The 13610-nt window shown below is 38.2% G+C and overlaps 1 protein-coding gene across 1 annotated transcript in view; it reads left to right on the top strand.

The window, feature by feature from the left end:
- Nucleotides 1–13610, top strand: part of LAMA1 (laminin subunit alpha 1) — a gene marked incomplete at its 5' end in the record, with an annotated part of 156831 nt that overhangs the window by 116196 nt on the left and 27025 nt on the right. Inside the window, 3 exons of the mRNA XM_023544158.2 lie at nucleotides 964–1114; nucleotides 1880–2024; nucleotides 2530–2671. Of these exons, the coding sequence (XP_023399926.2) occupies nucleotides 964–1114; nucleotides 1880–2024; nucleotides 2530–2671 (438 nt within the window). The remainder of the gene's footprint in view (nucleotides 1–963; nucleotides 1115–1879; nucleotides 2025–2529; nucleotides 2672–13610) is intronic.

Here is a 13610-nt window from a genome sequence, read left to right as displayed (position 1 = left end):
TATACTCAGAGTGCATCTCCTTTAAGTTATAATTCTTAAAAGAGAAAAAGCAAAACTGCATTTGAAACCTCAGTTTTCACAACACATTGCTCTTTTTTTGTTTGTTTTTGTTTTGATTTGGTTTTTTGGTTAATGGAAACGATTTCATTGCTTTGAAATGTGATACTGAGTTTGGTTGTTACATCTTCTATTTGGAAGAGTTCAAATTCATACCCCCAAACCCCTAAATCCAAGTTTCAGTTTCAAATCCTATGAAGTATTTTGGAAACATAATTATGATAGTTCCAGGCAAACTCATTTTATAATTCAATAGTGAATCAAGTCATTCTTTTGAGGTAGATGGGAGAAAAGGCCAGAGAAGACTTCTCTGAGCGGTGCTATGGCCGTATTATATATCTCTGTTGAAAGCTACACATTTTGTCTCAAAATGTAAAGTAGGTCTTTAAGCTCATCCTGTAGATTGTTGAGGATGTCAATGATTTTTTTTATAAAATGAGCCTTCTGGTATTTGGACACGTATTTGTTTTCCATTATAACTCCAGTCTAACTGTTGTCTGAGTTAGTACCAGCAGGAGGAGGTATGTGATAATGTAAAAAATATACCGAAAGCCCTGAAATTAAGAAAAGAGTTATACTACAGGAAATGAGAACAAACAAACAGGAAAATCTGTTGATAAGTAGAAATATCTATAGCGTTTCTCTGTCCTGTGAAGAAGTTTCTTTCTCCTACAGTGAACATTTCTTACATTAACAGTCTTTTCCTTCTAAAACACTTGGACATCTGTCTTACCTGATCTCATCCTGAGCATATTTTTAAATATTTGTGATTTACTTTTGTAATCAGACTATGAAAATAATAGCTCCTTCTGGAATTTTGTGTGGGAAAACTCAGTAAAGGTCTTGTTTGCTCTCTTTAACTGCTTTCCTGAGAGAAGATTGCATTTCTCTTGCTCTGCTCTGCAGTCCCCTGAATGAAGATTCCTCGTTCCATTTTGACGGAAGCGGCTATTCTGTCATGGAAAAGACCCTCCGGGCGACGGTGACACAGATAATCATGCTGTTTAATACCTTTTCCCCGAATGGGCTGCTTCTCTACCTCGCTTCGGATAACACCGTAAGAGGCTTTTATGGGGCACTAGGCCCTACTCTGTGTGTACATTTAGATGGCTGTGTGGACATTTACGTATAGTGATTGCTTCCTGAGTATATACTAGCTTGCAGTATATATATATATATATATATTATGTATATATATGCTATATTATTTCCCCCATTTTAAATAATTTATTATATTAATACAAGTTCATTGAAGAACCTTTGTAAAATACAGAATACAGAGTAGAAAATAGCCTTTGAGTCATTACCGATATCAATTAAGCGTTGATGTTTCAGTTTAAATAGTATAAATTATTCTGTGTTCACTCTGACCACAGAGGCTTTATTTGAATTCCATCTGACAGGGTTTTTTGCACCTATTTTATCTCCTGTTTGGTGTAAGTCGGAATCAACTTGACAGGAGTGGGTTTGGTTTTGGTGTTTCACGCTACCATGAATTTTCAATGCTGGTGATTTCTGTCTCTCAGTCTTTTAGTTTTCTTATTTTGGGGACTGGCCCAAATGAAAGACACACAAAGAGATTCCAGTTCTCTTACTGAATTGTAGATTTTGGCAACAATGAATAGTGTTTTGTTTGTATATTTGAAATGTTCTAGAAAGCCTTCGTGGACATTTTTAGTTTCATAGCCTAGAACTCTGGCTGTTGGGCTGGGTCCAGTTTTCTCAGTTTGACTTTAGAAGGTGTCTGCCATCCTTATCTTGAAGGGAAAGGAAACCTTGTGATAAAGATGAGTCATGAGTAACTGTTTTCTCACCTTTACAGAAAGACTTCTTATCCATCGAGCTGGTCCAGGGCAGAGTTAAAGTCACAGTTGACCTGGGTTCAGGACCTCTTGCTCTTATTACGGACAGACGATATAACAACGGGACCTGGTACAAAATCGCCTTCCAGCGAAACCGAAGGCAAGGTGAGTGTGTAGATGGATAACCGAGATGTTGGCCTCCCTGCTAGAAAAAGAAATCTTTCTAAAATTAGCACTCTTTAGTCCACTTTCATTTCCTGAGTGATACTCTAATTGAAAGCCATTGTTGTCTTTGGGATACCAGGCAACAGGATTCTCGTTTTGCTGGAGGAATATTATAGTTCTACTTGTATATATTTCCAAGTGCTTTATTTAACTATAAAAGCCGAATTGGAATCAAGGATCAAATCCATTCTATTTTCATCTACACTCATACTACTGTCATTTAGCAGTATGTATTCTGGATTTATTGACTTTTATACAGAGAATTACATTTTTCCTTTGATAGTCAAGAGCATTAACTGGTCACATTTGGAGATTCTAAAATACTATGTCTTTGTAAATGAACTTTACTTGATAGACTTGCTCTAGAAAGGTCATAAAGTTGAGTTTCATTTTAATGTAGAAAGCGATTTTCATTTTCTTATCTATCCGTTTCTATCTCGTTTAGGACTCCTAGCAGTTATTGATGCCTATAACACCAGTTATAAAGAAACCAAACAAGGTGAAGCTCCAGGGGCATCTTCCGACCTCAATCGCCTAGATAAGGATCCAATTTACGTTGGTGGATTACCTAGTTCAAGAGTTATAAGGTATGATATTCCACTGCAGAAAATGTGTCCCTAATTACCAGCTTTTATTCAAAGTACCCTATACCATATAAACTGGGCAATAAAGCAAGCCTTATGCAGTCAAGCTAATATCTATTTACTGCCTTTTAGAACATCTGTTAATAGAAATTGTCACTGAGCAGTATTTGGAGACCCTCCTCTTAGCACTCATCGTCCTCCTCTCTGAACATGTTAGAGTAGTATAATCTCTTTAAAGGCAAAAAAATTCATGCTTTCTGCAGACTTACCTGCATTACCCCTTCACGTGTATGTGAGAGTTGAAAGACCAGCTTTAGGAAGCTGCATGAAAGAAGGCAGAGAAGAGAGGCAATGGAACCCTTTTATAACAGTGATTTGTGTTCAGCCTTGTGAATTTAATAATGGGCATAAACTTTCTATGCCACACTGTCCTCAAATTTGTAAATTTGGATTAGGCAAATTAAGCTCTAGTTTCCCACCATTAAAAAAAAAAAGTCATATGTGAAAGACTAGTTATCAAGGCCATTTTTTGTCAAGCAGATAGCTTCCAAAGAGTGGGATTGTCAAATGTCCAAGCTGGGTCACTCAGCTCAGTGGTTTTCAAATGTGTATCCATAGCAGGACCCCATCTTCAAACTGAGGATCTATGCAGAATCCTAATATGAGGTGCTGTAGTGCAGCTACTCCAATTGTTTTGGTTTAAATAGCCCAAGATGCAACACTTCCCACTTTTTCTTTGCCAGCAATATCTGAAAGTTCCAAGGACCATAGTTTATAACCATAGATTTAGTCACCCCCAGTCTTGAAAATGAATAAATTTAAGCCTCAGGGGAGCTGGTCACTTGCCAGGACTATAATCCTGTCTCCTAACCCTAAACCTAATCATAGATGTCATTCCGTGTGGTGGGAGCAGAGAGTTATTTCCATAGCCACAAGCTGTGTCATAGTTCACAGTTCGCCTGATGCTCTCAGTTGGACATTGGGGAAAAGGACAGAAGCCCCTTTTCTAGGAAGACATTCCAGAATCATAGACTTTCATGCCAGAAGGGACTTGCATAAGCCAGCCTTCTCATTTGCAACGGGAAAAAAACTGAGATCCACAAAGGTTGGAGTTTGCCCCAAATCATGTATTTGCTTCATGGCTTACAGCTCATTGTTCAACACAGGAAAGAATGAGGTGTGACTCCAACAGCAAACTAGCAGATTTCACCAAGTACAATTGCTTCATTCAGGACAAAGTTCAGGAATATGCGGTGTGGACAACAGCCAGTGACTTCTCTACACATCCAATCCTAGGAAAAAATATGGCCTACCTTAACTCCAGGAACTGAATTTTGATCTATATGCTTTCCTTATGACCATGCACTGCTGTTCTTATAATTGGCCTGTGTTTTAATGAGTATATTTAAATTGCAATGATTACGAAATTTTCCCTTTTATAATATTAAACATGTTTTGTATAGATAAGCGTCTAAGTAGCCAGACTCACTAAATCTTGTCCCTTTCTCTGGTCCTAAGACAACTTTGTTTGACCTAAAGTCTCACCATCAATATTCTTCTTAGAGGCCTAGCATTTCTGCAGAATGACACATGGAAACAGATATTCCAAAATTATAGATTCATTGTTAACCCTCCTTTCAAAAATTCAGTTAAGGAGGCAGGGCCAAGATGGCGGACTAGTCAGATGCTTCCAGCGAACCCTCTCACAACAAAGACCCGAAAAAACAGATGAAACGATTATATTTATGACAAGCTAGGAGCTCTGAACATCAAAGGCAGAGTTAGAAAACGGACTGAGCGGCAGGGGACGGAGAGACAATTAAGAAGCAGAGAGGAGTTGCCAGACCTAAATTGCCAGGAACCATCAAGCACCACTCCCGGGAGTGACTGCAGTGGACTGGTGGTAGCGTTCGGCTGCAGTTTCTTCAGGGAGAAACAGCCAGCCACACAGCCTACTGACATCTCCAGAACCGGAGAAGAACAGCGCTCTCAGCAAAAGTTTAATACTTGCGTATATTTTACTGTGCCCCCAGCACCCAAGCCAATTTCAGTGGCTGTTGATTTCCCTGGGCCTGAGATGGGTCCTACTGGATACCCTGAGCCATTCTCCTGGCCTTGGAGAAGGAATATATTCACAATTGGGGTAAAAGATAATCTGCCAGCTCCACTAATCTGGAGAGCTCAGGACAGAAGCGGCTCCTATCCAGGCATAAATGGTCTGTGGACTTCGAATACCTTTCCCCCCTGCATGGACCTCTGTGGGCCTATTTCAGAATAGGCTTTTATTGGCAGACTGCAATTGTTTTAGCTCTGTGATGGAAGTGTGGGTTTTTGATGTTTGACACCGCATTGCCTATTAAACAGGGTCCTCACCTACCGACATCAAGGGCCTAAGGACTGGTCGCTCCACTCATGTCACCCAGCCACCTGCAACAGGGTCCCAGGATAACTGGTACCTCCCAGTCCTTACAACCAAAAGCGTTCGGTGCCCATGGTCCATCTGCAGAACCCACCCACCTGTGCACTCTAGGGAACACGGATGTGCTTTCCTCACAGACACACAGGGGACGATTCTCAGCCCCCTGCCTTTTTCAGAGCGTGACCCCCTACTGCAACCAGATACCTATACCTACACCAATCACCCTTGCCCCTCTAAGACTGTAGGACACAGCCTGTACCACACACTCATGACCAACTACCTGACACCTGAGTTAAATCCATACAAGAAAAGTGAATGGACTCCTAGACTCATACACCTGATAACAGCTCTAGCCATCTAATGACAGGACTTAGAGCTTCAAAGGCAAAAATAATCAAACTAGCTCACTCAAGCAACCTATTTGGGCATATCAAAACAAAACAAAGCAAGAAGATAGGACACAGTAAGCAAACATAAAATAAACTAATACATTAACTTATACATGGCTCAGAAACAACAGTCAATATCAAATCACGTAAAGAAGTGGACATGATCACTTCAATAAGCTCTCAAACCATCAGGAACAAGATAAGGAAGGAGATCACAGAATATGCAGAACAAGCCAAGGAACACACTGATAAAGCAGTTGAAGAAATTAAAAAGGTTATTCAAGAACATAACAAAAAATTTAATAAGCTGCAAGAATTCATAGAGAGACAGCAATCAGAAATCCAGAAGATTAACAATCAAATTACAGAATTAGACAACTCAATAGAAAGTCAGAGGAGCAGAACTGAGAAAGTGGAAGGCAGAATTGGAGAGATTGAGGATAAAGCACTAGCACCAATATATTTTAAGAAAAATCAGATAGAAGAATTAAAAAAAAAAAATGAAGAAACCTTAAGAATCATGTGGGAATCTATCAAGAGAAATAACCTACGAGTGATTGGAGTACCAGAACAGGGAGGGATAGCAGAAAATACAGAAAGAATTTTTGAACTTTTGTTGGCAGAAATCTTCCCTGATATCACAAAAGATGAAAGATATCTATCCAACATGCTCATCAAACTACAGATAAGGTAGATGTTAAAAGAAAGTCACCAAGACATACTATAATCAAACTTGCCAAAACCAAAGATAAAGAGGGAATTTTAAGAACAGCTAGGGAAAAATGAAAAGTCACCTACAAAGGAGAGTCAATAAGAATAATCAATGGGATGACTTATCTAAAGCATTGAAGGAAAAAAATTGCCACACAAGAATCATATATCCAGCAAAACTGTCTCTCAAATACAAAGGGGAAACTAGGACATTTCCAGATAAACAGAAGTTTAAGGAATTTGTAAAAACCAAACAAAAACTACAAGAAATACTAAAGGGAGTTCTCTAGTTAGCGAATCAATAATATCAGCTGTCAACCCAAGACTAGAACACTGGACAGAGCAATCAGATGTCAACCCAGACAGGGAGATCACAAAAATAAATCAAGATTAAAAAATGGTCAAAACAGAGAAACAGTGATGTCATTATGTAAAATAAAACAATAAAGAGGGACTAAGAAATGTAGTCATAGATCTTTCATATCGAGAGGAAGACAAGGCAATATAAAGAAATAAAAGTTAGGTTTAAATACAGAAAAATAGGGATAAATATTAAGGCACAAAGGATACTAACAATCCTACTCATCAAAATAAAATACAAGAAAAAATAAAGACTCAGCAGAAACTAAATCAACAACAACGAATAAGAGGAAAGGCCAATATATAAAGATAAACTACTCAGCACAAAAAATTAAGTGGGGAAAAAGAAACTGTCAACAACACACAAAAAAAAGACATCAAAATGACCACTAAACTCATACCTGTGCATAATTACACTGAATGTAAATGGACTAAATGCACCAATGAAGAGACAGAGTGGCAGAATGGATAAAAAAAACATGATCCATCTATATGGTGCCTATAAGGGACATATTTCAGATTTAGAGACACAAAAAAACTGAAACTCAAAGGATGGAAAAAACTATATCAAGCAAACAACAATCAAAAAAGAGGAGTGGCAATATTAATTTCTGACAAAGTAGACTTTAAAGTTAAATCCACAACAAAGAATAAGGAAGGATACTATATAATGATTAAAGGGACAATATACCAAAAGGATATAACCGTATTAAATATTTATGCTCCCAGTGACAGGGCTTCAAGATACGTAAAACAAACTCTAACAGCATTAAAAAGTGAGATAGACAGCTCCACAATTATAGTAGGAGACTTCAACACACCACTTTTGGTGAAGGAGAGAACATCCAGAAAGAAGCTCAATAAAGACATGGAAGATCTAAATGCTACAAGCAACCAACATGACCTCACAGACATATACAGAACACTCCACCCAACAGCAGCCAAGTTTTCCAAAGCACATGTAACTTTCTCTAGAATAGACCACATATTAGGTCATAAAGCAAGCCTTAGCAGAATCCAAAACATTGAAATATTACAAAGCATCTTCTCCGACCATAAGGCCATAAAAGTAGAAATCAATAACAGCAAAAGCAGAGAAAAGAAATCAGACACTTGGAAACTGAACAATATCCTGCTCAAAACAGACTGGGTTATAGAAGACATCAAGGATGCAATAAACAAATTCTTAGAATCCAATGAAAATGAAAACACTTCCTATCAGGACCTCTGGGACACAGCTAAAGCAGTACTCAGAGATCAATTTATATCAATATAAGCACACATCCAAAAAGAAGAAAGGGCCAAAATCAATGAATTATCCCTACAACTTGAACAAATACAAAAAGAGCTACAAAAGAAACCCTCAGGCACCAGAAGAAAGCAAATAATAAAAATTAGAGTAGAATTAAATGAAATAGAGAACAGAAAAACAATTGAAAGAATTAACAAGACCAAAAGCTGGTTCTTTGAAAAAAATTAACAAAATTGATAAACCGTTGGCCAAACTGACAAAAGAAAAACAGCAGAGAAAGCAAATAACACAAATAAGAATTGAGATGGGCGATATTACAACAGACCCAGCTAGAGTTAGAAGAATCATATCAGATTACCACAAAAAATTATACTCTAACAAATTTGAAAATCCAGAAGAAATGGATGAATTTCTAGAAACACACTACCTACCTAAACTAACACAAACAGAGGTAGGACAACTAAAAAGACCCATGACAAAATAAGAGATTGAAAAGGTAATCAAAAAACTCCCAAGAACAAAAAGCCCTGGTCTGGACGGCTTCACTGCAGAGTTCTACCAAACTTTCAGAGAAGAGTTAACACCACTACTACTAAAGGTATTTCAGAGCATAGAAAAGGATGGAATACTCCCAAACTCATTCTGCGAAGCCAGCATATCCCTGATACCAAAACCAGGTAAAAACACCACAAAAAAGAAAATTACAGACCTATATCCCTCATAAACTTAGATGCAAAAATTCTCAACAAAATTCTAGCCAATAGAGTTCAAAAACGTATCCAAAAAAAATAAAATTCACCATGACCAAGTGGGATTCATACCAGGTATGCAGGGATGGTTCAACATTAGAAAAACAGTATGTAATCCATCATATAAATGAAACAAAAGACAAGAACCACATGATCTTATCAAATGATGCAGAAAAGACATTTGACAAAGTTCAGCACTCATTCTTGATACAAACTGTTAGCAAAATAGGAATAGAAGGAAAATCCCTCAACATAATAAATGGCAATTACACAAAGCCAACAGCCAACATTATCCTAATTGAGAGAGTCTGAAAGCATTCCACTTGAGATCAGGAACCAGACAAGGATGTCCTTTACCACCACTCTTATTCAACATTCTGCTGGAGGTCCTAGCCAGAGCAGTTAGACTAGATGAAGAAATAAAGGGCATTCAGATCGGTAAGGAAGAAGTATCTCTATTTGCAGATGACATGATCTTATAGACAGAAAGCCCTAAAGAATCCTCAAGAAAACTACTGAAACTAATAGAAGAGTTCAGCAGAGTATCAGGAAACAAGATAAACATATAAAAATCAGTTGGCAGAGCCAAGATGGCAGAATAGACAGACACTTCCAGCAAGCCCTCTTTACAACAAAGACCTGAAAAAATAAGTGAAACAAGTATATTTATGACAAGCTAGGAGCCCTGAACATCAAAGGCAAGCTTAGAAAATGAACTGGGGGCAAGGGGAGGAAGAGATGATTCAGAAGTAGAGAGGAGTTACCAGACCTGAATCACAGGAAGCCCTAAGGCACCATTCCTGGTAGCGGCATCAGGTTGGTACCAGCGTTTGGCCGCAGTTTCCTCAGGGAGAACCAGCTAGCCACACAGCCTACTCACATCTCTGGAACCAGAGAAGAACGGCACTCTTGGCAAAAGCTAAGTACTTGTGTGTGTTTTACCGCACCCCACTGCTCCCAAGCTGGCTTCAGCGGCTGACTCCACAGGGCTTGTGATAAACCCTATTGAGTGCCTAGAGCCATCCTCCCGGCCTGGGAGAAGGAATAAATTTGCAATTGGGGCAAAAGATAATTTGCCAGCTCCACTAACCAGGGGAGCTCAGGACAGAAGCAGCTCCTGTCCAGGCATAAACGGTCCATGGACTTTGAGTACCTTTCCCCTCTGCATGGATCTGTGTGGGACTGTTTCAGGAGAATAGGCCCTTGTTGGCAGACTCCAACCGTTTCAGTTGTGCGATGGAGAGGTGGATGTTTGATGTTTGACATTGCTTTGCCTATTAAACAGAGTCCTCACCTACCCACATCAGGGGCCTAAGGACTGGTGGCTCCACTCAGGTCACCCAGCCACCTGCAACAGTAGTCCAAAGATAACTGGTACCTCCCAGTCCTTACAACCAAAAACACTGGGTACCCATGGTCCCTCTGCAGAACCCACCCACCTGTACACTCTAGGGAACAGGGACATGCTTTCATCAGAGACATGTGGGGCACAATTCTCAGCCCCTGCCTTGTTCAGAGTGTGATCCCTGGCTGCAACCAGATATCTGTACCTACACCAATCACCCCTGCCCCTCTAAGACTATAGGACAGCACCTGTACCACACACTTGATGGTCAGCTACCTGGACACCTGAGCTGAATTTGTACAAGAAAAGTGAATGGACTCCTAGATTGAAATACCTGATAACAGCTCTAGCCATTTGGGGACACGACATCAGAGCTCCCAAGATGAAAATAATCAAGCTAGCTCACTCAAGCAACCCATTTTGGCATATCAAAACAAAACAAAGCAAGAAGCTATGACACAGTAAGCAAACATAAAATAAACTAATACAATAACTTATACATGGCTCGGAGACAACACTGGATATCAAGTCACATAAAGAAACAGACCATGATCACCTCAACAAGCTCTCAAAACAAAGAATCCAGGGATCTTCTAGACAAAAGTGCCTTCCTGGAATTACCAGAGGCAGAATACAAAAGATTAATACACAGAACCCTTCAAGACATCAGGAAGGAAATGAGGCAATACACAGAACAAGCCAAGGAACACACAGATAAAGCAACTGAAGAAATTAGAAAGATTATTCAGGAACATAATGAAAAAATGTAATGAGCTGGAAAAATCCATAGACAGACAGCAATCAGAAATTCAGAAGATTAACAATAAAATTACAGAATTAGACAACTCAACAGAAAGTCAGAGGAGCAGAACTGAGCAAGTAAAAAAAAAAAGAATTTCTGAACTTGAAGATAAATCACTTGGCTCTAATATATTTGAAGAAAAATCAGATAAAAGAATTTAAAAAAACAAAGAAACCTTAACAATCGTGTGGGATTTGATCGAGAGAAATAACCTACGAGTAATTGGAGTACCAGAACAGGGAGGGATAACAGAAAATACAGAGAGAATTGTTGAAGATTTGTTGGCAGAAAACTTCCCTGATATCATGAAAGATGAGAAGACATCTATCCAAGATGCTCATCTAACACCACATAAGGTAGATGTTGAAAGACATATTATAATCAAACTTGCCAAAACCAAAGATAAAGAGAGAATTATAAGAGCAGCGAGGGATAAACAAAAAGTCACCTACAAAGGAGAGTCAATAAGAATAAGCTCAGACTACTCAACAGAAACCATTCAGGCAAGAAGACAATGGGATGACTTATATAAAGCCTTGTAGGAAAAAAATTGCCAACCAAGAATCATATATCCAGCAAAACTGTCTCGCAAATATGAAGGTGAAATTAGGACATTTCCATATAAACAGAAGTTTAGGGAATTTTTAAAAACCAAACCAAAACTACAAGAAATCCTAAAGGGAGTTCCTTGGTTAGAAAATCAATAATATCAGGTATCAACCCAAGACAAGAACATGGGGCTGAACAATGAGAAGTCAACCCAGACAGGAAAACCAAAAAAATAAATCAAGATGAAAAAAAAACAGTCAAAAGAGGGTAACAACAATGTTATTATGTAAAAGAAGAAACAACATTAAAACAATAAAGAGGGTCTAAGAAATGGAGTCATAGATCTCCCATATGGAGAGGAATATAAAGCGATACAAAGAAATAAAAGTTAGATCTAAATTTAGAAAAATAGGGGTAAATAATAAGGTGACCACAAAGGAGACAATCTATCCTACACATCAAAATAAAATACAAGAAAAAAATAGAGACTCAGCAGAAACAAAATCAACAAAAACAACAACAAATATGAGGAAAGGACAATATATAATCTACTCAGCACATAAAATTAAGTGGGAAAAAAGCTGTCAACAACACACAAGAAAAGACATCAAAATGATAGCACTGAATTCATACCTATCCATAATTACACTGAATGTAAATGGACTAAATACACCAATAGAGTGGCAGAATGGATTAAAAAACATGATCCGTCTATATGCTGCCTACAAGAGACACACCTTAGACTTAGAGACACAAACTAAAACTCAAAGGATGGAAAAAAATATATCAAGCAAAAATCAGTTGGATTCCTCTACACCAACAAAAAGAACATCAAAGAGGAAATCACCAAACCAATACCATTGACAGTAGCCCCCAAGAAAATAAAATACTTAGGAATAAATCTCACCAGAGACATAAAAGACCTATACAAAGAAAACTACAAGACACTACGGCAAGAAACCAAAAGAGACCTACATAAGTGGAAAAACATACCTTGCTCATGGATAGGAAGACTTAACATTGTAAACATGTCTATTTTGCCAAAAGCCATCTGTAGATACAATGCAATTTCGATCCAAATCCAATGACATTTTTTAATGAGATGGAGAAACAAATCACCAACCTCATATGGAAGGGAAAGACACCCCGGATAACTAAAGCATTATTGAAAAAGAACAAAGTGGCAGGCCTCACTCTACCTGATTTTAGAACCTATTATACTGCCACCATAGTCAAAACAGCCTGGTACTGGTACAACAGATACACAGACCAATGCAACAGAATTGAAAATCCAGACATAAATCCATCCACTTATGAGCAGCTGATATTTCACAAAGGCCCAAAGTCAGTTACTGCATATCCATCTGCAAAAAAATGAAACAAGACCCATACCTCACACCATGTGCAAAAAGTAACTCAAAATGGACCAAAGATCTAAATATAAAATCTAAAACGATAAAGATCATAGAAGAAAAAATACGGACAACACTAGGAGCCCTAATAAATGGCATAAACAGTACACAAAACATTACTAACAATGCAGAAGAGAAACTAGGTAACTGGGAGCTCCTAAAAATCAAACACCTATGCTCATCCAAAAACTTCACCAAAAGCGTAAAAAGATTACCTATAGACTGGGGAAGTTCTTAGCTATGACATTTCCGATCAGCGACTGTCTAAAATCTGCATGATACTGTAAAAACTCAACTACAAAAAGACAAATAACCCAATTAAAAGATGGGCAAAGGATATGAACAGGCAGTTCACTAAAGAAGACATTCAGGTAGCTAACAGATACATGAGGAAATGCTCACGATCATTAGCCATTACCTGGTAAAAACCCAGTTCTGTCCAGTCGGTTCCGACTCATTAGCCATTAGAGAAATGCAAATCAAAACTACAATGAGATTCTGTCTCACTCCAACAAGGCTGGCATTAATCCAAAAAGCACAGAACAGTAACTGTTGGAGAGGTCATGGACAGACTGGAACACTTATACACTGCTGGTGGGAATGTAAAATGGTACAACCACTTTGGAAATCAATTTGATGATTCCTTAAAAAGCTAGAAATAGAAATACCATACAATCCAGAAATCCCACTCCTTGGAATATATTCCTGAGAAATAAGAGCCTTTACAGGAACAGATATATGCATACTCATGTTCACTGCAGTACTCTTTACAATAGCGAGAAGATGGAAACAGCCAAGATGCCTGTCATCTTGATGAATGGATGAATGGATAAATAAAGTATGGTATATTCACACAATGGAATACTATGCATCAATAAAGAACAATGATGAATCTGTGAAATATTTCATAACATGGAGGAATATGGAAGGCTTTATGCTGAGTGAAATCAGTCA

Source organism: Loxodonta africana, chromosome 11 (assembly GCF_030014295.1).
Source record: "Loxodonta africana isolate mLoxAfr1 chromosome 11, mLoxAfr1.hap2, whole genome shotgun sequence".
Classification (NCBI taxonomy): Eukaryota; Metazoa; Chordata; class Mammalia; order Proboscidea; family Elephantidae; genus Loxodonta; species Loxodonta africana.
Note: the sequence above shows the minus strand (reverse complement) of the source record. Positions and strands in the feature narration are given on the sequence as shown.